The sequence below is a fragment of the Ptychodera flava genome, chromosome 19, assembly GCF_041260155.1.
Source record: "Ptychodera flava strain L36383 chromosome 19, AS_Pfla_20210202, whole genome shotgun sequence".
Lineage (NCBI taxonomy): Eukaryota > Metazoa > Hemichordata > Enteropneusta > Ptychoderidae > Ptychodera > Ptychodera flava.
The window spans coordinates 35,135,780-35,160,541 of NC_091946.1; the positions used below are offsets into that span (position 1 = coordinate 35,135,780).

Genomic DNA, 24,762 nt, shown 5'->3' on the forward strand with positions numbered 1-24,762 from the left:
GTACAAATCAAGTTCACCCAAATTCTCAATGTCAACACATGTATGTCTGAGGCGCTTACACAGTGACTTGTTACTTCGAGTTCTTACTCAATTCAAAGGCTCTTTTCGCATATTGCTGTAACATGCAGACATACCGTAGAAATTGTTTTCTCGTTAATTGTTGCAGAAAGAACTAACATCAACGTGCTGTATACCCACGTCTTGTGCATCACATGCACATTTCCCCGTTGTAAATTCGAACAAGTGATGGTAAAGTTGTCATCTGTACACAAAGTAGCCACCAAATGTCTTTTAGAGCCACTGAGCAGCTGGACCGAGCAATACAACGGGAGCAGCACACACCGAAATTTTGTGTTGTGCTGCCCTCTATCGGTATACCGAAATTTTGTGTTGTGCTGCCCTCTATCGGTATATTGGTGGATGAAAATGCTGCAATTTTTCGCTCTGCCTATCATCGAAGTATTCAGACCACAGCTTTGAAGTGTAGAATAAAATTCTTCTTTGATAATGATAAAATTACCATATATTCTACGTGCTATGGAATGAGACCGAGTTTCATGAGTAAAAACTCCCATTTTCATCGACAGTCGGGAGCAGCGGATTGAACACATCTTCTTTACGTAGTTCATGTTTTATCTGCACCAAACTGTTCTTGTTTCACCATCGCACATTTGACAATTGTTACGAAAGTCGACTTCTATCAAAGTTCATTAACCTTCACCGATGTGTCGTAGGCTCAACAGTGAAGATGAACGCTAATAAAGAATAGTTAGCATCTGATGTCACAAATAATCCGATTGACACCACAAGTGTCAATCGGCAAGGGTCCTTGCCGATACCTGGCCTGTCAACAGTGAACGTTCAATGTAAAACTGTCTGAACAAATTCAGTAAAGGGTGTGAGTTACTAGAACGGTGTATTTATTGAGTCAATATACCCGTCGAACACATGTTAAGACATCAAACATGTCCCGGCGCTTTCATTTGAACTTCATTTACACGAAGTCAAATGAAATTTTATTCATATCTTGGAATGATCTTGAAATATTAAAGCTCCATTAGCTGTAACTTTTAGCTATTTTTTCAGTATATTTGTTCTGTGTTTCAACTACCATTTCTAATGTGAATCCCTTAACCATGATGAAATATCAAGTATTTAGCTTGTCGGTGCATCCTTTGTGTGTATAAGAATGCCTTGTTATTGTTGAAAATTGTATTCAAGTCCTGACTAGGATTAATTTGTCAACAATAACAATGGTCATTACACATGTACAGGGTGTGTTGACAAGCAGAATACTGGGCACAGCAGCATGACATAGGGATTTTGATGAGAAACTGTAGTTGATACACAGAACCAAAACACTGAGAAAAATAGCCAAAAGTTACAGCTAGTGGAGCTTTAAATAACATCAATCAGTCTGACTTCAAAACGATCCGTATGACTTCAAAGTTGTCCCTTAATTTCGGGGTAGGTTTATTTTTGAAACACAATAGCCCTTCCCCTTGTCATTTTTTCTCGAGCCCTATTCTTGTATTTTCATATCCATTCATGTATTTAAAAGCAGCGATTAATATGACTTCAAATGTGCATATGACTTTGAATGCGTCCCTTTATGGCGTAGGTACGTTTCATATAAACACTATCCCTCCCCGTTATTAAATTCTGTCTCATGTCCTGATCTTGTATTTTTATATTCAACCCGAAGAAGTATTATATAGAAGCAATTAGTGACTCCAAAAATGTCAATATGACTTCAAAACCATCCCATAATAGGGTAGGTATTGTCAATCTTGGGTTTGACCCCCTATCTTACTGTCCTTTCAGCATCGGGACATGTTTCATGTTTAGGGTCTTAACAAACATCCCACCCTCCTCCACCCTGGGCCTTTACAAACAACCACATTTCGATAAGAAAAAACACAAACGTTTGAGGGTAAAGTCTCGATTTGCAAATGACTTTTACCGTGTTAAAACCACATGACAACACTAAATCGACGTCTTCATGCATTATTTTGCGTTACGCTGTTTGCCTTTTCCTTATTTCATTTACAAAGAAATCGACACGTCCATACAAAACAACACAAAACTTGCTTGCATCTTCTCGAAGTGCGAGAAAGTTTTCCCGTGTATCACGACTGCGTACAACGGCATCTTCGTCTATGCATTCGTTGTAGACCGCCCTCTGTCGTTCACGAAAATGTTTCAAGTCTGATTCAAATGACGGCCCATACTCTCTGACCTTTCGCCAAAACGTTTCGTTGAAATGGTTGTAAAGTTTTACATCCGCAGCATTCCATTTTAAAATTTTTTCCCTCACTTTTGGATTGATTTCATATCGTAATTTAGTCGACCGTATACCCTTGGGCAAGTATAAAATGTCGTCCTCGTTCCAGCACAGAAGTTTTCTCATCAACAATAGTGATTCATCGAAATACTCGGTCAAAAGGACGAGGTCAAACTCTTTTTCAACCTCGCGTATTTTGCTTTCAACCTTGGATGTGTTGTCTTGGTCGGCATGATCTAGACCGAGTGAGTACATCATACCATTTTTGAGCTGGAAATACATAAACGGTTTCCTCTGAAAATAGCCCTCTGGATCTTCGGAAAACTTTTCGAACGGCAGTTCATACTTGTTCAACTCGAGACTCTTCGCCATGTTGTAGTATCCGAAGGTTGATTCGCACTTTGCGACTGGTTCTCTTAATATTGTAAGAAAACGAGCGTCGGGAACCACGGCCAACATTTCGAGTTTGTTAAACCTTCCGTGATTGGCTATCACGTTGTATTGGGCTGGCTTCGCGATGGTCTCGTTCTGTCCAGATTGAGAAGCTACCATGCGTCGATTAAAAAGGGACGTGAAGGAAAATTTCCCGCCTTTCTTCGGCAGCGCAAATGTTAAGTTGTGTTCATATCCATATCGTTGGATGATAGTATTGGCCGTAGTGCTAGCTGTTTTGTGTGTTTTAACGAAGACTATTTGGTGATATGGTTCACAGGTAGCATTCTGAAAGCTCTCAGTAGTCCATTTCGTCGTATGCATGGAGTCTTTCCCGCTGTCTGTACCGAATCTGAAACACACACGAATTCAAGACGTTGTGATATTAGCCCCTGCTGATCGCATACATATGGCCTAGACAAAAAGTATCAACAATATTTACGATGTACAAGTAATTACCGACAGTATATTGTCATCGGATTAAATATTGTAAAAATCAAAAGGAAATGCTGGATTTCGAAAAACTTTGTTACTTCTTGTCAGGTCGAATAAAGAAGGTTCGTCATTAAAACAGTTCCAGTAAAATTGTAGTAATGAGTTTCAAATCAGTCCCAGTGTGCAAGTCATTCTGGTTACTAGGCAACCTTTGCCACGGGACTGTGCTCTAATAAAAACGGAATTTACCTAGAGTCAAAATAGTCACTTTTCAAAACTATTGGATTTATATCGAACAGACTTGAACTGGTTTCACATGACGTCACAGGTCTGTTATTAAAATCTACTGTCTACATATTTGTCTGAATGTTATACAAGACTTTCTGAAATAACTAGTGAAAGAATATAGAAATAGGTTTCTTGTTTTACCCCCCCCCCCCAAAAAAAAGGCCGAAAAGCCTTGTGTTGACAACACAGCTTGAGTATTTATAAAAATGCCAAATGTTATTGACAAATTAATTTTAGTATGGACACAGACTGGACTTAATTTATCGACAATAACGTTGCCTGCTGTTCTCAGTGCGTCAAATCTTGCGAGGTTAATTTTTGCATTAAATATCACAGATTCAAATTGGGTATGAAAGATGTAGTACGATTTTCTCGAAGAAAAATAACGAAAACATTTTCAAAACTGATGCGACTACGAATTTCATAAGCGTGTTCTTTGTTGAAAGTACAGCTGATGGCTAAAACGTTGTAGAAATTTAAAATAACTTTTGCGAGGTAGCGGGCCCTGTCGACTGGAAGATCCGTCGCTCGAGGGCGCTCTCTAAGCTCCCCTTTTAGGAAGCGTAGGGAGCGTCCTCGAGGGACGGATCTTTCAGTCTGCAGGCCGTGTAATTTGCTTGAATTTGCACACTCCGTCCTAGTACACAGGACTGGAATAGCTGCATCACGTTGTATGAAGAAGATGTACTTTTGAAACGACATCAGTACTTAGTCCACAACTTCCCTTAGCCTAAGGTAGTATGCGTCTCGAAAGTGAAAGACTTTGATTTTTCTCAAACTTTCTTGAATAAAACTTTCAACCATTCTCGTACCAAATCAACAATAAAAATCGGGCGTCACTGTGCAAAGTTTGGAACTAGCAAAACGAATTACCCAACATTTTGTGATATTTGAAATTCAAAATGGCCGCCATTCCTGTGTTAACTCTATGGGAAAAAATTACATTTTGGATTTTCTAAACACTAAGAAGGTGAAAGTTTTTCTTTGTCCAAGAGCTTTTAATGAGTCCCCAAAAGTGGTAGATCAGAAAAGAATTGTAGAAATTTGAGAGTCCGATTATCTGTCCCCGAGGTGCGTTTTACCTTAACAAACAACTCTTATCCTTATACAATGTCATCTTTTCCGTCTAAATTGTGAACTTTCAATAATTCATTTTTGAAAAGGTTTGCATTTTAAACCCGCCAGCTTCGAGGGGAGAATAAAAAATTGAAGGTACTACCTGATGGTGGAGCTCATTGTCGTCACTTCCGGTTCAGCAGATATTTTCATAACTTTTGGCCGCGACGTTATTTTCATCAGTATTCCTGGCCTCGACCATTGTAATGCGCTGAAGCGAAGGATGCCGATAAGAGAGGTCGCACACACAAATCCAAGAACGACAAATTGCCTGGAGATCTTCATACTGTCGACTTCACTCAAGAAAAGGTATTTTCAGATAGTGTTCCTATGTCATGAGCAACCTGCAAAACGAGTAAATGGGTTAAAGGTCAAATTTAGATTTCTAATGAACATACAATTATCACTTACGCGAGAGCGACGAGGTTTAGGTGTTGGGCTTTCACGGACGAATCCTTACATTGAGTATCTGAGTGTCGTTCACACTGCTTCCATTTTAACAAGAAATGGTTGCCTTCACTGTTTCTGGAAATGTTCACAATTTAGTTCAGAGGTCGATTTGATCTTGTTTGAAAGACTCGGGTCAGTGTGGATCGAGTTGCGTTTACTAACATCCGCAGGGGCCAGTCAAAATACCGGAACGCTGTTCAAATTTAAAAATATAAATTAAAAACATGTATAATGACACTGGAACGATTTGTGGGACGGGCAAGCTCATCGATCGCAGTGATGTTTTCTTTCGACATTTTTGTCAGTTTCACTTCACTATCTGTACATTCCAAAATCATTTTTGTTGGTTCTCGTGATGACGTCGCACTGGCATTGCTATCTCCTCCTCATCACTATTTTCTCAAGGTTTCTACGTCGCTGAAAACCAAAGTGAAACATTTTGTGATCCATTTCACATGATTCTTTTAACATCCTTAAAGGGACATTAGCTGTAACTTTTGACTAATTTTTCACTACTCTGTTTCAATGTATCAACTACAGAATTTTACTATAATCCGATCATCATGACCAATGCCCGGTGTCCTGCTTGCCAACGTGGCCTGTATACGTGAAATGACCATTGTTATTGTTGATAAATGTATTCTATAGTCCGGACCTGAATACAAAATTTGAACTATAACAATGAAGATTATACTCATATAGGGTATATTTATGAGCTCAATATTAGGAATTTCTCCGTGTTCAGGGATACAAACCAGAAACTGCCGATGATACACAGAACAAACAAAATTTAAAAATGACCAAAGTTACAGCTAAGGGACTGGTCAGTTTCTTCAGCCTAGGGGGCCGGTGGATTCATGGGGGGGGGTCACCCTGTTTTGACTTTGTGATAGGGGGGGGTCACCATGTTTTTGAAATGCCCAATAGGGGGGGTCAGTGTGTTTTTGAATTTTGACACAGGCTCATCATTGCCTAAAATGCTAGTGTCAGCCACAAAATTCATCATTCAGTTGTATTTTTCGGCGCGCCCTTCGGGCGCGTAACTTTAATAATCAGTCATATTTTTCAGCACGCCCAACTTTAACGTATCAAGCATACATACATCAGAGATATCTGTATGTTCAATATTTTTCAGCGTGCTCTTCAAGCTCATTACTTTAATATATCATACATCTTTCAGCATGCCCTTCAGGTGCATGACTTTAATATACAAGGCATATATATCAGAGATATCAGGATGTTTCATATTTTTTGGCGCGCCCTTCGGGCGCCATACTTTCAGAGATATCTTGATGTTTGCTAAGTGAAAGTGTACCATTATGAAATCTGCATTTCATATGAAAAGGATGACAAATTCCTGATACTTTTCTGTTCTCTCTGTGAGAATTCAGTATGAGAAAGCAACATGCACAAATATTTCACAATATATATTTGATACAGTGACTTATTTTAGAGATAGAAAAATGACAAGATATCTTTCCTTCTCATTGATGCAATTATTTTCCTTTGTTTCATAGGTTTTCTGTAGAAAGATGCTTTTTTATGAACAAAATAACAGTTAAAAAGGCAGTTTTTGTCATTATTAGCTGTGCTTTTATGGTTTCAATGTTACACAAGAAAAGGTCCTCTCAGACACTGTACACATCAGATTTGGCTAAAAAGTTCTCTATGGCTCCTCAGTAGATTTAATTGGATGGTTGGCAAGTCTTAACACCCATCAAAGTTTTTGATTCACTGCTTTTTCCTCTTTGATATTAATGATTGACATCCATTTCTGTACAACAGTTCAGGACATCTGGTTAAGCAGAGAAAGTGTGAAATACATTCACAGCTCATTCAAAATACAGCTCATTCAAAATGTACTGTATTTAAACTTTAAGATTGACACTTTGAAATTCCTATCTTACAACTGACATGTCAACAATTTCACTAAAACATAGAATGACTATTTAAAATATAAATATATGTAAAATGTAAAATATAATATATATATATATATATATAATTTATGTCCATCTTTTGTTTTACCTTTGTCGCGCCCGGGGGGGGGGGTCACCCTGTTTTAGAAATTTGGAATAGGGGGGGGTCACCCTGTTTTCAAAATTTGGAATAGGGGGGGGTCAGCCACTTTTTGACGTCGGCAAAAAATAATCCACCGCCCCCCCCCCCCCAGGCCGAAGAAACTGACCAGTCCCTAATGGATCTTTAACAAAAGTTGCAGGTTCATCAGTTACAAACCGAGTCCTTTTACCGGTACTTTCTATAAAATGTGTTGAAATGTAAACCATTACCTTCATAAATACAACGATTAATATACTCTATGCGATGTTGTCGTTGACTAGACCGGACTACCATTCCCCCGTCCACAATTATTTTTATCATTGCACGCGGGTCAAGTTACGCTTTCAACTTTACTATGTCCACCACAATGATATTTTTTCATTGCACGCATTCAAAGACTGCGCATGCGTCGACAAGTTGAACGGTAGACAATTTGATATGATTATTTTGGAATAGAACAAGAGGGTCTTTATTTTACAAACAGAACAGAAAGAATGTGCCAAACGGTACAGTGCATGAAAGATCATGAATGTCCCGGATTAAACCCAAAAAAATCAGACTTTTTGGTCTCTGATTTATGGCAACGTTGATGGCGTCCCCTAGAGATCTCGGCCTCCAGTCTTTTATCCTTCACGTTCATTCTCAGACCATAATTTTGATAGCTGTCTAAGGCAAATTGCTGTCTTGGTTATCCTAATTCCTTGTCCGTTTATTTGTTGACATGCGTGTTCGATTTCAATAATTTTCAAGGTTATTTCAGTTGGCGTTATAACGGGGAATAGCGAGCGACACTGACCTTGTTGAGTAGTCCATATGTGTGTCTTGGTGAAGTTGACACGCTGGTCAAGTTACGCTTTCAGCTTTACTATGTCCATCAATGTTAACCTTTTCTGCCCAAACTCATAAACAATCCTCACGGTATTTTAACTTTGACCTTGTAAGAATGTCACTGGAATCTATCCTCTGCTTCTCCTATTAGTTACTGATAACTGTGACTGAACGCCCTACAGTCACATTCGAAACCATGGCAACTCCCCGAAAAAAAGCTCAACATTGCAGATTCCAAAGATCGCTATCATATCAGAGGGAACTTGAGAAATCTGGTCACAGTCACCTGTGGTCTTTTCCGCTCTGCGTCTAATGCAATGCGCTCCATAGACGTGTGTACATATGCCTGGGAAGAATCTTCTCAGGCATATATGCACACTTGTCTATGGGGCGCATTGGACGCAGAGCGGAATAGACCACAGGTGACCGTGATCTGGTTGTGTGTTGCTCTTGTTTATGTTGTTATTTGCCGATGAAATCGCAGAACACTTACTTGTTGCCACTGCCGTTTCAATCATATTGATACCGTGCATGCAATTGCAAAGGAACACAAAAATAGTACCCATCAGGTATTGAATCTATCCAGTACAATGCTGAACGGTACGCTCTTTACTATAAGAGACTTGGTTGGGAAAGCATGTATCGTTCGGCCCTACTCAATACCAGCCCGGTATGTAAAATCATCGGCACTCGATTATTATTGTGTTCCTTTACAAGTATTTGCAGTGATGTCAATATGATTGACACAACAGAAGCAACAAATAAATGTTCTTCAATTTTCGTAGCAAATAACAACATTAAACGAACAGCAAATCAGATTTCTATGTTCTCTGTGGAGCTACCCTTATCTTCAACAAAATATCAAAAAAAATACTCGTGGGTGTCTATCAGAACTTTCAAGCTTCGACAGTCGTAGTACGACACTGCAAGCCAATTCATCGTGCGACACAGCAATATTTTACAGCACGGCCAGTCCCGTTAGTGACAAATAAAGAAACATACGGACTAGCCATTCAAGGCCTTCCCTTTCCCTGTTCAAGTTTCTATCGACATCCCAGAAAAAAATCAACAAATTTTGGACTTACATCAAGCAGTTAAGCATTCCCCAGTTCCCGCTTTGTGGACGCTACCTGGGCCAAAGCGACATCACAACATTGGTCGTTAGGATAAGTGTCAGTGACGTGGCAGGTAGAAATGCTAAATGCAATTTGCAATACAAGAATGTGTATCTAAATCACTAAAAATAAACAATACATGTTTTCGCTGGTAGCCACGTTTTGTTAGTAAGTATAAGAATATTGACTCCATACTGTTTGAGTATTTAAAAATTTGCATATCGTCCGTAGTATTTTTCTCCCAGTTAAATAAATTCAGCGCCATAATTTTCCTCACAAAAATTGGCACAATGATGACCTGTGAATGATACTGCCAATGAGCACGAAACAAAGTCACATTTCTTTAAAGGGGCGGGTTATTTATAAGCTTTATGTAAAAGCAAATCAACCGACTTGATAAAAATTTAATGAAAGACAAAGGACTGACACCATTTAGACACTCAATTTCAACAAGTACTAATGCGAGAAGGAAGGATTGGGGACTACCCCTTTAAAATAAAATACTACCTTACCATATTTCTCAAATAAAACCCTCCGAAGCGAGGCCGTCTCATTGGCCGAAAAAATTGACCACGCATGCGGCGTTTAAAGGTACTTTCAATTCGATACCACAACAAAAAAACTTCCTATGTAGCAATATGTGTGACCCTCTAGACCTACATCGTATTTTTCAAAAATAGCACCGAGTTTGCACAGATCTAAAAATAGATTTTATCTGTTGTAACTCAAAAAAGGCCATTCTTTGTCAAGAGAGGTGTAATTGTCTGCCGTGTGTCATCTCCTAGTTTGCCGTACGTATGGGTGACACACATCCGGGTTTTTTGGCGGTTCATCTATGCTCGGGCAATCAGAAGGTTAGAAGGATCAACAGAGGATCCAATGTGATATTGGTCAAATTTTGGACAAGAAACTCGCAGACTTGAAAGCACAGACATGACGTAATGTGGAAAAACATGCAACGTATTTATGGCAAATCTTCACATATAGAGCAGAGACAATTAATTTGAAGCATATCTCCATTGTCACTTTCAATTTTACACTTTCAAATTTTATTTAGCATGCCGTTAACGATTTCAACGAAAATATTGGACAAGCGCAATGCTGAAATAGTCCGCCGTTGGGGTAGTCTAGACCGAAATACTATGACGTGTGTATTTTATCCATTAGGTAGGTTTAAACAGACAGTGGAGGGGGAAGACTATGATAAGTTTCATTGACAACAGAGGATAAACCAATCAAAAAGATTTCCGAAAAATGAAATTTCATCACGTAAATCATCATTCAAAATACCCTGAGTCTGTGGAGAGTCATCGTATTTACAACAATTTTTTCTTAGAAATGTAAAACAGAATTTATTGAAAACGGGTGTAGTGCCATAAAGGTGCAAGCGAAGCAACGGATAGCTACACGGCACCGAGAAAATGTTAAGATTACAATATTGCTGGTCAATTAATAACACTCCAGCTATCGCAGTCTTTCACATAATAAGCAAATATACTTAGTAGCCGAATTACCAAACATTATAAAATCATCACAGTTCGGCAAACTTTGTGTACATTTTGTTGTCTGTAAGTCTTATCACATTTAAATAATCCGAAGGGTCAAAGTCTTGATCTATAACGTTATGGTTCACTGGAGATGTTGATGAAGACTAAGGGGATGATATTCGTTCGTAAACATCGTTTGTTCTAACTTACGTTTGCTGAATAAAATGTTATTCAGGGCAAAATTGATAAAAGGCTTTCCTTTATCATCGCTCCCGGAAAAGTCAATCGCCGACGTTCTCATTACTGATATTACAGAGGATGGTTGAAGACGCACGGGAAACGTCGAATCTGTCAACATTTCCCTAAATTCTCTCTCCAGGAATTCAAATTTACCTACATGTCATTTAGGGGGAAGCACTAAAGACTAGCAAGTACGAAATAAGAAGATTACCGGAAACATATTCTCGGTCTTCTGTGTGATAATTTCAAGTTCTTTGCCAGGATCGTGCCATTGAACAATCCCTCAACAGCTAAAATAGACATTAGAGACTAGATATAGTGAAAGCTCCGTCATCCGTATCTTTGACATTTTTCCTTTCAATTTTGTTTTCATCTATTCAGTCTTTAAAATTACAATTTCTTGCTCTGTTCCCTACCATTATGTCGAAATGCCGAGGGTTCAAATTATCAGTGCTGCTATGCACTGTGTACATATCGTTGTTGGCATTTGATTTTCCCCTTTGTCAACACTAACGCTGCACAATTTACTCGTCGGCACTTTCTTTATCGTCGACTTTAAATTTGAAATTTTCTGTCCTGCTCTATTTCGACCATATTCCGAGAGTTGCAGTTGTTTTCTTTACGAATGATATCAGATCTGAACGATTGCCCGTAGCGCTGTGTGCTTTTACACATGACTCGGTATTGCACTTTGAGGCTCGCCTTTGCACAATGATCTCTGAGTTTCGTTCTAGAGCGTACACCCTCGAGTCGACGGTCTATCTTGTGAGAATGGTTGAAAGTTTCATGGAGAAAAGTTTCTGCAAAACGCCTTCCACTTTCGAGGAGCACGTTACCTTAAACGGGCTAGCACACACATCCCAGAACTGCCAGCTGGGTTTCAAGATCGAGGGCCTGCCGCGCCGATGTTGGCATTTGCCATTGCAATCTCCGCATCAGATTCAAGAGGTGGGACGATGCCTAAAAAAAGGAATACTTACATCCAGCCGTGCGTTTTAGTCCGTTAACAGCCGCTGGATACATCAAACAACGATCTGCTGCGTAACGCAAGATATTGTCGTCGTCGAACGGGAAATCCAAATGTATGGATACTTCCAGCAGCTCACCAACCAGGGCCCAGGGGTTGCAATCCGGATTAGACAAATTTATGCTAATCTTACGAGAAGGAGATAGCGCGACATAATCAGTCGATTATTAGTAAAACTTGAATAAGAACATTCACAGACTCTCGGGTCCTTCCTACCTCCATGATCGGTCCCAGACTGCCCCCCCACCCCCAAGTCGCCCGGCTTTTCTCGGCAGCTGAGTTACTGGCTGGGCCAAGGCGTTCACCCCACGATCTACAAAACAGCCTACCACTTATAGCGACAGTCTGCTGAAGTTTAGGGACTGGACATAAATTACAGGGGGGGTGGGGCCGGTGTTTTTCGAAAAACCGCTGCGTAAAAATAGTGACCCTTCAAAAGTTCATGCACAAAATTAGTGACCCTCCCCCTTATCCGTGCATGAAAATAAGTGACCCTCCCCTGTTACTCAATACCCCCCAAAAAACCCGCAATGTGTTAAAGACCCCCTTCTGACTTGCTATACTTTTTAAGTCGCCCTCCCGAAAGGAAGGCAAAATGTGGCCGATATAACGCGTTGTCCAAAAAATATCAAATCATATGTGTGTGATAATTCATGTAAATGTACTTTGCTTGAAGTGGCAGGTAAAAAGTGCATGCCTGTACAAAAAATGTAATTTTTAGATTTTATCGATAATGTTGATTCACTATACATGTAGTCGACTATAAGAAAACTACGAACGTGTATTTTCCAGTATAAAACTAGCTATATCTGTTCATATACAGATGTTTAATAACTGATATAGATATACTTGATTAGCATGGGTTGTTTACAAGTGCACATGTGAACAAGATATTTGATTTTGGAATTTCTCTCAAAATGTTGATCCACTATACATGGGAGTCTATGACAAAACTATACATGGGAGTCTATGACAAAACTGTCAAAAAATTTTCAGAATTAAAAATTTGCACTATTTGTGCATATATGGACCCAATTTATTGACATAATTGTGCTTGATTAGAAGAGGGTGGTAAAATGTGCATCTGTGTACAATAACTTTGTTTTTGGAATTTCGCATAAAATGTTGATCCACTATACATGGGAGTCTATGACAAAACTGTAAAAAAAAAATTTCAGAATTAAAAATATGCACTATTTGTGTATATATGACCCTGAATAATTGACATAATTGTGCTTGATTAGAAGAGGGTGGTAACACGTGCATCTGTGTACAATAACTTTGTTTTTGGAATTTCGCATGAAATGTGGATCCATTATACATTGTAGTCTATGAAGAACTATGAATAATTTTTTTTAAATACAAAACTTGGCAAATCTGTGTATTTATGTATGCTTGATTATTGATATTTATGTTCTTGATTAGACTAGAGTGGTTACAAGTCCATGTGTGTGCAAGAAATTTGATTTTGGAATTTCACCGAAATGTTGATTCACTATACATGGCAGTCTATGGTGAAACCCTATGAATAATTTTTTTCCAATACAAAAATAGGTAAATCTGTGCATTTATGTACACTCAATTATTGGTACTAATGTTCATGATTAGACTAGAGTGGTTTCAAGTCAATGGTTGTGCAAGAATTTGATTTTGGCATATCACTTAAATGTCGATTCACTATACATGGCAGTCTATGATGAAACTATGAATAATTTTTTTCCAATACAAAAATAGGAAAATCTGTGCATTTATGTACACTTGATTATTGGTATTAATGTTCATGATTAGACTAGAGTAGTTTCAAGTCAATGGGTGTGCAAGAAATTTGATTTTGGAATTTCACTGAAATGTCCATTCACTATACATGGCAGTCTATGATGAAACTATGAATAATTTTTTTCCAATACAAAACTTGGTAAACCTGTGCATTTATGTACACCTAATCATTAGTATTAATATTCATGATTAGACTAGAGTGGTTTCAAGTCAATGGTTGTGCAAGAAATTTGATTTTGGAATTTCACCAAAATGTTGATTCACTATACATTGTAGGCTATGAGGAAACTACAAATAACTCATAGGTTATCTGATCCTAAATTGTTATTCAAAAGTTGTTCGACCTGAAGCTTCCAGTTGTTATTGATGACACTATGCACTATTCTGAACAGTTTGTATTCTGTCAATGTCCTCAAAAAATTAAAAATAATGTACATACAGCGACATGAACGTTTGACACCGACCTATACCAATGTATTGTCAATGGGAGAATGATTTCAAATAAGTAATCTCCCAAATTGTTATTGAAAGAGTCATTATAGGGGACAGTTATGCACAATAGTGTTGAATAAGTAGAAATCATGACAACTTAAATCAATGTGGCTGCTTGGATCATCAATACATTGTTTATTATACCTGAAATTTGCGCCCGAAGGGCGCGCCGAAAATGGTAATGGCAGAAAATGAAAGTGCCAGAGGAGGTATTTTTTCTTTTTTCAGTATTCCATAACGTGCACATGCAATTTCAGCTTTGATGCATGAAAAAAGGTGACCCTCCCCCATAGGCTTGCACAAAATTTTATGACCCTTCAAAAATGCTTGCGCGAAAAATGGCGACCCCCCCCAAAAAACACCGGCCCACCCCCCCCCCCTGTAATTTGTGTCCAGTCCCTTAGTCCTTCAGTTTATTCTTCTTTGATAAATTAATATGTCCACAGATTTGGAGCAAGTCTAACTCGATCCCTCACTTGTCCGTTTTTGATACTCCTAAACATCTGGGTCTATGGAACCATCGAGAACGGGATATTCCACTGTGTGATCTAATGAAACAATCGAACACAGACGGAAATTTCTATGAGGTGACAGCAGGCTTCTACTACTATACTGAGAGCATTAGACCCAGATTGACACCTCAAGGTACGCCGTAAGGCTAAGCTCTGTTGCCTTTGTAAAGTCGATTTGTCACTTATAACACGATTGGAACTATTTGGGATAATTGGATGGTAAAGTAATGTTGATTTAATCTACAAATGTGATCTCATCTGCTTTTCTTTTTACATTACACACTTGTTTTATAAGTAATTTGTATTATTGCAACATTAAACCATCTGGCACCTAAAACTTTTGAGAAATTTAAAGATTATGAAAATCCAATTATCCCAAATTAGTTCCAATCGTGTTTTATAAAGTACTGAAAGATTTTGTGAAGTTAACGAAGGTCGTATACAATTACAAATGGACACACGTGGCTTGTGCTATAGACCCTTGAGCGCTGTATCAATAATGTTTACCTCGATCTGATGTGAGGTAGGACACCAATGCAATGTTTACAGTTGTGATAACGCATAATAAACACAAGCAGGTGGGATTACAGCGGAGAAAACATGCGTGGACGTTGCACAACATGTCTTGGTAAATTTACCAGTTCAAGGTACAACCATGTAGATAGTAGCGGACTTTTTTACCTCCGTGCACAGAGGGACTGTGCTCCATGGTACAACAATAGACAGTAAAGAGGCCCCTCTAATGTCTACAGTACAACCACTGTTATGGAGAGCCCGTGATTCAATCTATGGTGTTTATAGTACCAAAATGTGCAAAAGTGCAGTTACGCAGTTTAATTTCTGATAGATATTGCCAATCATCAAGTCATAAGCTGTGTTCGTCAGAACTTCAGTTTTAAAGTTCAATGAGTATTTCTGTTGATACGAAGTCCAGCAGTCTATCAGTTACAAAAAGGAGGTTTTTGTTACGTAAAACCTGAGTCAATACAGAAGTGATTTACCGGCCATGTTTACATGTCACAATTGAAAATAAATGATTTACTAGGCCTCAAATACTAGACTGGGACTAAATAAAAAGTTCATCGGTAATGTAAGAAAGGGAAAGCAACTCCATACACAAGTCACATTTTGGTTGTTTGCGTTGTTTTATACGAAAGAGTTTTATTTGTAAGTGTGTATTGTGTGTGGCTGCTTTTGTATTAAAGAACTGATATGATTAGCCGTGGCGAGATGTAACCCATAGTCTGCATGTCTGTAACACTTCGACATCGTGTTTATAAAACCACACGAACTTACTTTCATCTTGGTTATTCGGTTTTAAGACAGAACAGCAAAACAGAATATGCATACACAGAACGAAAACAAACCAAAATGTGTTCAATGTGTTGAGTCGCTTTCCCTTTATTACAATTAGCGAGAAGGGATAATGCATCAGCCTGGGGTCATCAGAAAACTCGTTTCAGTCTTTATCTAAAGTTTATGTTCACTGTACAAGACCTTGACCCAGGCCTGGCTCATGTTCATTGTGTAAGGGGGCCGTCATTATTTGCGGACGGTGGGTCGGAAGAATGGAACGGGTAACAAAAGATTATGATCAATACGACTGGATAACTCAAACGATGATAACAAACGGGAGGGCCGGGGGTTACGCAAAAAAACTTCATGAGTGATAGTTGTTCTAAGTAACACACCAAATGAATTTATTTGAATGTCAAATTTTAGAAACGTTTTTGCATCAGGAAGGGGAGACCCTCCTCTCCTAAGCTCATCCATGTATTCACAACATTTCAGCTGCCTGGTCATCAACTGCACTGACAGGAATCGAATAAAGCCGTGACCACAAACACTGCATCTGGCTTCAAACTGTCCCTGTATTTTCTAACAGAAATATGCTTTCCTTATTTTTTGCATCTCACTGCAGAGTATAGTGGGCAAATTTAGAAACTGATGTAGATCCCGTGCTTATAAACTTAAAATGAGTAAATGCGAGTTGTGTCAGTATCGCTTTCCCATATCTGCATATCTGTCTGTCAGAAAAAAGCGGTAGTATTTAGTTTAAACTTAAGGTAGAATACGCCTCGAAGGCGAAAGACTTAAACTTTTACTCAAACTTTCCTCAACGAAACTTTCATCCATTCTCTTACCAAATCAACAATAAAAATTGGGGGTCACCGTGCAAAGTTTGAAACTAGCGAAGCAAATTACCCAACATTTTATTGATATTTGAAATTCGAAATGGTCGCCATCCCCTGTTAACTCTATTTGGATGAGGGGAATAAGCAAAATTGGTATATCAGCCTTCAAAACATGTTTTGTGATGATTTTGCGAAATCGATTAAATTTACCAGTTAGCGGCACCTGATTTTTGGACAGCTTAGTATTGCTATACAGGCAATGGCAGCTCACTATCAAAACGGCATTGAAAGCAAGCACGGGATCATCTTCGCTTGCCAATTGCTTGAGAAGTAACAGACCCGTGCGAGTGGACGATGGCACCTGATACAAATAGCAAAAAGCTAGCGGGGATGTGCAATGTCCTGTAAGGCTGCGTTCAAAAATACTGAGGGTTGAAGGAATTCAAGAGGAGATCGGCAAGTTCTTGGGTGAGTAGAGGTCGATTTGAACGGTTTTACATTCTTTTTGGGTGTTGGGGATCTGAAAATATTTTGGTTCTCTTTTTTTACGTCAAACCAACCCAATAATGCAAATAATTCAAGGTAATAAAATTAGCAGCAAGCTGAATGCTGGACAGTTCAACATGCTGTAGGGAGTAGAACAAGTACACAAGATCGGGCCGGATAGCTACAACATGGAAGACCAGGAGAACTTTTAGTAAACAATGGCCTAAAAGGACAATAAGGATATCAGTATTCGCAAAAGTGTTAACTATTGTAAATAAAAACGAGTGCATCTACCTGTATGTTGGTACAATTCACTTCTATTGCTATACGGTTACATCATGGGTTTGCCATTGTTGTCAATAGAGAGTTACCAAGATGTGAACGATCAGTAGCTGATTACACTTGATATTTTTCTCATCACTTTTGTTCTGTGTATTAACATTTTCTTCTACTTGATTTTGTAAAAATCATGTTGGAAAGCTGGAAGCTTGTGAGTATATATATGCAGCAGTGTTGTCGTATTTCGACATTTCAATTCATGGCTGGACAGGGATATAACTGCCAGCGATAGTAGTGTACATAACACATATGAAGCTGTGGCTGTCTTGACGTGATACGTTGTAAAACAAGAGATTGGAGGTGATTCGAAGAGCAAAAATACTGAAAGGAAGATTTTAAAAGATCAGTTATGATGTTTGGCAGTTTAAAAGTTTTGGGGATTTGACCATTTTGATCATATAGAGGGGTGGGGTTTGAAACGTTTTTGAAGGGGGTCTAAAAACGACTTAATATTTCAATCGCGATTCCCCAAGCCCCCCCCCCCCAACAATATTTGTGAATGTAGCCTAATGTTGCGGTGTTGCCTCTCCCTCAAGAAATGGGAGAAGTAATAGCTCTACAATTCTTGAGAAATTGTGCCAATCCGATTATGCCAATTTAGTTCAAATCATGTTTCTTATGCAAGGAGAGCAAAAATGTCTTGAGTCAAGAATTTCTGATCTGAGGCAGCAACTTTCCTTAATTTATTTTAGATTATTGTAAATCAAAGATAATGGCCCACTTTCAGTAGCATTGACACATCTGAAATACATCACACAATGCGGTAAATTGCGGGCTTATTGGCCGGGTCATTGGCTTTCTTCTTCAGCCTATAGATTTGACCCAAATCGCTGGAATATCTCATGGCTTAGGACAGAGACTGTGCTTATGAGCAAACACTATCGGACCAAGATTGTTTTTATGGCAGGATTGTTGGCCAATTTTACGAGTTTTGACCTGACACTTAAGAAGCTTGCTCTGAGTATGTATTTTCATGACATGGTCAGCATGTTAAACATTGTGTTCTTTTTTCAAATTCCTATTCCGCGGCGGTGGCTTTAGACCTGAAATCAACAAGTCGACTAAAAATATGAAGGCCAGAGCAGCACGCACAATCTGCTTGAACAAATCCGTGTAAGTGTAACTTTTACTAGAATACATTTGTCCGGGCAGTGTTCAGTTGTTCTGTGCGTTCTGTTCTGGCTTTCATTTTACATTTTGCTTTTATTGACTGCGTTCTTTAAAACAAGCACACATCTGTTTTAGTTTCAGCTACGTTGTTACTCTCTCTGTGTATTCGTAGACAAACCAACATCAAAAAAACTTCGGAGACAGAATTCAAGTATGATCTATGAAGCATATGTTTACAACACATTCTTGACCTTTCCTGACACTTGATATATGTATATAATTGCCACGTTGGAGCTTTAAGGAGCGGTGTCATGACAACGATTTTTCGTGGAGAAAGTAACGAGAACTTGAAGGTCGCTAGCCATGACAACAACTAAAATGAGAGCTACTTGTACATGGGAACCACTCTAGTAACTGCGATGAGATAGGAGTGGAAAGCCACTCATTTGATGAGTTTTAACACAAACTACTGAACTGCCAGATGCATTGTACTGCTTTGGACACCTTTGTGAAATTATCATATGACAGTGACAGTTCATTCAGTGATCAGTGATTCAGAACAGCAGTAACGTAAAACACGTCGCCTAGAAGCAATTCTCATTTTTCACATGTCTTTTTTGTTTTTGTCCCACAAGAATCTTGATTTCAAATTGTCTCTGAATGATATAAATGCCCTCTGTTTGACTCGTCAGCGCGTTAGCATATTACAATGTTCATGTGGTCCAGTGAAACAATATTTGTACACGTGAATTCATTCGGATATGACGATTATAAAGCTGTGTTCTGATCAATGAAGTGTGTGATTCCAGGGGAAAGAGAGGAATTTAATCGAGACTTACTGAGTAAATTCTAGGAGAGTATTTCAATTTTGATGTGGTTCTAAGCGATCCCAAACGCGCAAGTGCAATTGGTGTTTGCAAGGTTTACAGCTTTTAGCGAATAAATGAGGCACTTAGTCAATTCAAGGATGCATCATGGAATTTTGTTTAGGCGTTTGACCTAGCAGTGATTACGTACAATATTCTATTTAAGGTTTAAGGCAGAATGCTACTCTTGCTCCAAGTCTGTGGTCATATAAAATATCAAAACAGAATAAACTGAAGGACGTACACTAAACTTCAGCAGACTGTCGCGCTAAGTAGTAGTCTGTTGCGTAGCTTGGCTAGCCAGTAACTGGTGCGACTGGGGGTCAGTCCAGTAGAATACGTCTCGGGAACAGATAGTCTGACTTTAAAACTTTTACAGCATTATTTTGCCCTACCACTTGTGGTGGTTTGTTTTGAAGTTTATGGAGTAAATTGTTTTCACTGACTTAGTTTTGTGAAAATCGGGAATTCTATTTTTTCCAAATGTTGGTAACACAGGGATGACAGCCATTTTGAATTTCCAATGTCGGCAGGGTTCATATCGGGTATTATTTTTACTCTGGTACCAACATTTGCACGGTGCCACCCCCTCGATTAATATTCTTGATTTTGAAAGAGAATGGTTGAAGGTTTGCTTGGGAAAATGTTGAACAAAAGTTTAAGTCTTTCATTTTCGGGGCATGAACAACCTGAAAAGGATTTGACATACGCCTTTCGCAATAGCCAGAGAATCCAAGGCTTGCTGATCTCCGTAAACCATCAGAGTTTTTTCAGTAGTTCAGTAGTCACTCAGCTAATGGGGGGCATACCGAACTCACTGACAAAATCAGTAGAAAATTTGAAAACGGCGAACGGTATTCCTGTTTCGTGTATCTATGTCAGGCTTTTTGCTATTTTTTTGGTATGTCAATTGCAAGATTTTGGTCTACTCCACCAAACCGGGTTGTTAATTCGTCCCATAAATTGTCCCATAGTTGCCGCAATTTCCCGTCAGGAGAGATGAAGACAAAATACAGACATCTAGATACCTGTTCACTCTCGAACTTAGGCGTGTTTGCGGTCAGCTGTTCCCCTTCTGCAATACTCTTCGTCAGACAACTTCACTGTTGAAGAAACAACCACGCAAATTTTCACAACATGGTCGTCACTTTCTTTGCCGAATCATGTGATGCAAACATAAATCCAGAAGTGCGAACTTAATGTTTTTGATTCCAACTTTCGAACCGACAGGATCCGATACGCAATAAACCTAAAAGTATTATCCTGTCTGTTCGGCTGGATGTCCTCTTGCCGTCATAATGGCGGGAAGTATTTGTGACGTGGCCAGATATTTGAGATCGCTTTCACCAACGTCAACAGATGAGCTCAGCCTTGGCAGACGCTATCCTTGACGTAAACCCGGCCTTCGCATAATGTAACCCATTTCTAAAAACATAATAGCGCTGATCGCGATTTCAGATTTAATCATAAATATAGGTGCACGCGCGCTACTTCAGGAAATTCCATGCTAAAATTTGTCCGTTTGTCAGTAAAATCTTGTCCTTTTGTCACTAATAATTTTCGCATATAGAAAGCATTTGTTTAGGAAATCGTATGCAAAATCTTGTCCTTTTGTCAACAACACTTTTTGCATATAGAAAGCATTTGTTTAGGAAATCGTACGCCATATCTTGTCATTTTGTCAATAAGATCTAGTGACCAAAAATGTGACTAAATTAGCTATCATTCATACTTTTATCACTGCCACAGGTAACTAGGCATAAAAAGGCACTTAGCACAACAAAGATATCACACAGGACAAGCAAGCATAATAATAAAACTATAGTGCAAAAACAAAAGCACGAATAATAATAATAGGTCCATCCAATTATCATGAAATATAGGCACACATGCCAGCCATCATTCGGGCAACTGGAACGCTATGGAATATGCTGTTGATATCATAATGGCATACAAGATAAATGTTATCATTGGTTTACTTCGGAGATTGCGTTCCTACATCCCTTTTGATGGTCGTATTGTATTGTATTATGGTCTTATTCAGAGTGCTTTACATTATTTTTGTATTGTTTGGGGTAAATACAACGACTAGTAAACTTGATAAGGTTTACATGCACTCTTCAAAAGAGAGCGTTACGTACGCTGTTTGAACTAGGAATTGAATTTCCTTCAGACGGTTTATTTTCTACCTTTAATGCAATGTCAATTAGACAGAGAATTTTTTATTTCATAGCAATATTAAGTTTCAAATGTATGAATGGCTCTGGACCACAGTATTTAAGGGAATGTTTATGATTACTATACACGCTCTACTTCTCGTCAGGATTGTTATGTACCTAGATGTGCTTTAAATGTTGGATAACGCAGTTTTCATTTCCGTGTCACTAAAGTGTGGAATTCATTACCGACTGAAATCAGAGAACTATCCAGCCTGAGTACATTCAAAAGTAAATTGAAAGGATATGTCAAAAGCAACGTGCCTTTGTGATTTACTTTTGTTGTATTTAATCGTTTCCTTTTCTTGATGTATTTATTAGCCCCGATGAAAATTATTTTACCAGTAATTTGGCCGCCGTATGAAAGTGTAAATAAAAATAAATCAGTTCAATTTTCAAAGAATGATTCGAATATTCAAAATGCTATAGGCATTACTCTTGCGTTAATTAGGCATTGGGGCGGTAATGAGCTGATAATTAAAGGTATTTGCAATAACACCATTGACATACAATTGTTCATGTGAGTCAATTGCAACATCGTTGTTCCCATTCTCATAAATATTACAGACAATCAAACTGACTGTCGAATTTTAAAAACTCATATATTTGTAATTTGTGTGGGTGTTTAATTCTGTACAGTATCAAAACATGTAATCTTTCATGTTTAAAAAAGACGTGTACAAAATCTTTAGTTTTAATTTAGACTGAACCCCTTCTTATGGACGAGTGCATCTTTAGTAGATCCCTCTACATGATAGGCAAGAAGTCATCACATATAACAGCAAAAATACAATAAATAACCGGTAAAAACGCTGAAAGAAAAAACGATATGACCAAAAATAACAGATGCCACAATACAAACAAATTAAAACTTAGCGCTGTTGCAAACAATGTCAGACTCATTAAAACCTTATCAACACACAAACAAAAATTTAAAACTGCATGCTTAGCAACAGCTTAAAATTAATTCAAACGTCTAATCAGCCCAACAGAATTCAACTTTTACATGATACAAACAAGTACATCTGGAAAATGAAACTTCTATATATTACGAGACTTCGACAAACCATGAAAGTCCCGTTCAAACTGAAGTCCAAATGGACCCCACAAAACAACAGAAAACACAAAGTTAGAAAACTATTTGAAAGCTAAGTAGCTGACCCTTCTGAACATCCCCTTTAAAACCAAAAAATCACATGATGCTTGCAGAAAGCAAGGCATTGAAAATTCCTTCTAAAAATAAGAAGATAGCAATAGAACATTTGATAAATATAGGGAAACAGCAGCTCTGGACGCTCAGGATGACATAGGGAAATGTTAGCAACAACTGGGAGAGCAGTGATAAGCTTACTACACAAATGATAACAGCAGATGAAACAAAACAAAAATGTATGACAAAAACACATCGATTACCAAATATATATCTTAGTCCATTAAACAGTAAATACAACCACCACTTTCATACCTCCTGTCAAAAATACACAAAACTCGATCACCAGGCACAGAGTTCATAGGACGCTAGAAACAAATCGTTGAAAAAAACCCAAAAATACAGAACATACACAACATATTTATACGGAAAAATTGAGAAAAATCAAACTTCAAAACAATAGAACTCTTGTAACATTAGACGTAGACTACATACACTAGTACATGACATAATGAAGCATTTGATTCACTCAGCCAAGGGCATTAAATAAGGAAACGTTACCAAACGATTACATGATCGGAAACCACAAACAAAACATATGCCAGCCATGATACAAATAAAAAAGGGAAACAACAAATTAAATTTGAATTCAACAATGAATTCTGACAGTGAATATTTCGGACGGTGCAGTATGGGATCTCCAGCGTCACCGGAAATAGCTGACATTACATTTAACGATACAGAAATAACAATAATACAGCAACATGCGTAACAAATATATTTTGGCTGAGACTATGAGATGGAGTATTTCTTTATTGAAGTGCAACACGAGCTCAAACCGAACATCAACAAAATCCATCCAACTGTTAAATTTTGGTGTGAAACTCTCATCAAGAAATATATTCAGGCCTAATTGTCTATTATAAAGGGGACCTATACGACAAAGGAAATTCTCGCCATCGGAACACACAAACTCAACTTATACATTCCACTTAATACATACATTAAAATGGCGGAAAGTGATTGTGACGTGTCTAGATATTTTAGATCGCTTTCACCAACGTAAACAGATGAGCTCAGCCTCTGCAGAAGCTGTCCTTGACGTAAACCTGGCCTTCGCATAATGTAACCATTCCTAGAAACATAATAGCGCTGATCGCGATTTCAGATTTATTCATAAGCTGCACGCGCGCTACTTCGGACACTACTGAAATTCGGACAAATTTTGTTGTTGCTGGTTGTCTCAATCTGATTAAAATCAGATGTAGAGTACGGCGACGTTTGTACTTTCGCGGTACTCTCTTGCTGTCGCCTCTAACATGAGAGGCGACAGCAAGAGAGTACCGCGAAAGTACAAACTTCGCCGTACCCTACATCTGCATACTGCAAAGCAGAAAGGAAATCAAGTAGTGTAGAGCGGAACGGAAGCACATCCCCATTCAAATACTAGCATAATTTTATCAATAATATTCATATTTCATAATTATTTATATACCGCGACAGTACAGACGTCGCCGTACTCTACATCTGATTTTAATCAGATTGCTGGTAGTCTGAGCGCTATATGAATTAGGTGACGAAATAGTATCCTTTTAAGGTGGTTGGAAAGGCTAGAGCGTCAGTTATAAACTTCAACAAAACTATTAAAATATAAAAGTAGTCAACATTCTCTGTGGAATAAAAAAACTAGACATTTGGGCACAAAGGCATTGCAGAGTTATAGCCTGTTGAAACTTCTGAAAAACTGACCAAATAAGAAGAAGTTGGGGAGTCCTTAGTGTATTAACTATGGTAGAGGTCCCCTAGCTTTTAATAAAATGTTTAAAAAGGGAAAGTCATTAATACTAGTAACAGGTTTTATTTTCGTCGTTCTTGCGGAAAATGCAGACAAATATGAAAAAAATCACCCAAAAACAT

General features: G+C 38.3%; 1 protein-coding gene across 2 annotated transcripts; it reads right to left on the reverse strand.

Moving 5' to 3' along the window:
* Positions 1 to 903: 903 nt before the first annotated feature.
* On the reverse strand, positions 904 to 20,833 carry LOC139119377 (galactosylceramide sulfotransferase-like). Of its 2 annotated transcripts, none has more exons than XM_070683170.1 (3): positions 20,508 to 20,833; positions 4,659 to 4,899; positions 904 to 3,068 (listed from the first exon to the last, which is right to left on the reverse strand). In XM_070683170.1, the coding sequence occupies exons 2-3, from the start codon at positions 4,838 to 4,840 to the stop codon at positions 2,018 to 2,020; spliced, it is 1,233 nt and encodes a 410-aa protein (XP_070539271.1). In that variant the 5' UTR covers positions 4,841 to 4,899; positions 20,508 to 20,833; the 3' UTR covers positions 904 to 2,017. The 2 variants fall into 2 exon arrangements, with proteins under 2 accessions (XP_070539271.1, XP_070539270.1); XM_070683169.1 differs by lacking the exon at positions 20,508 to 20,833 and adding an exon at positions 8,980 to 9,121 and having other exon boundaries at positions 1,942 to 3,068.
* Positions 20,834 to 24,762: the final 3,929 nt, after the last annotated feature.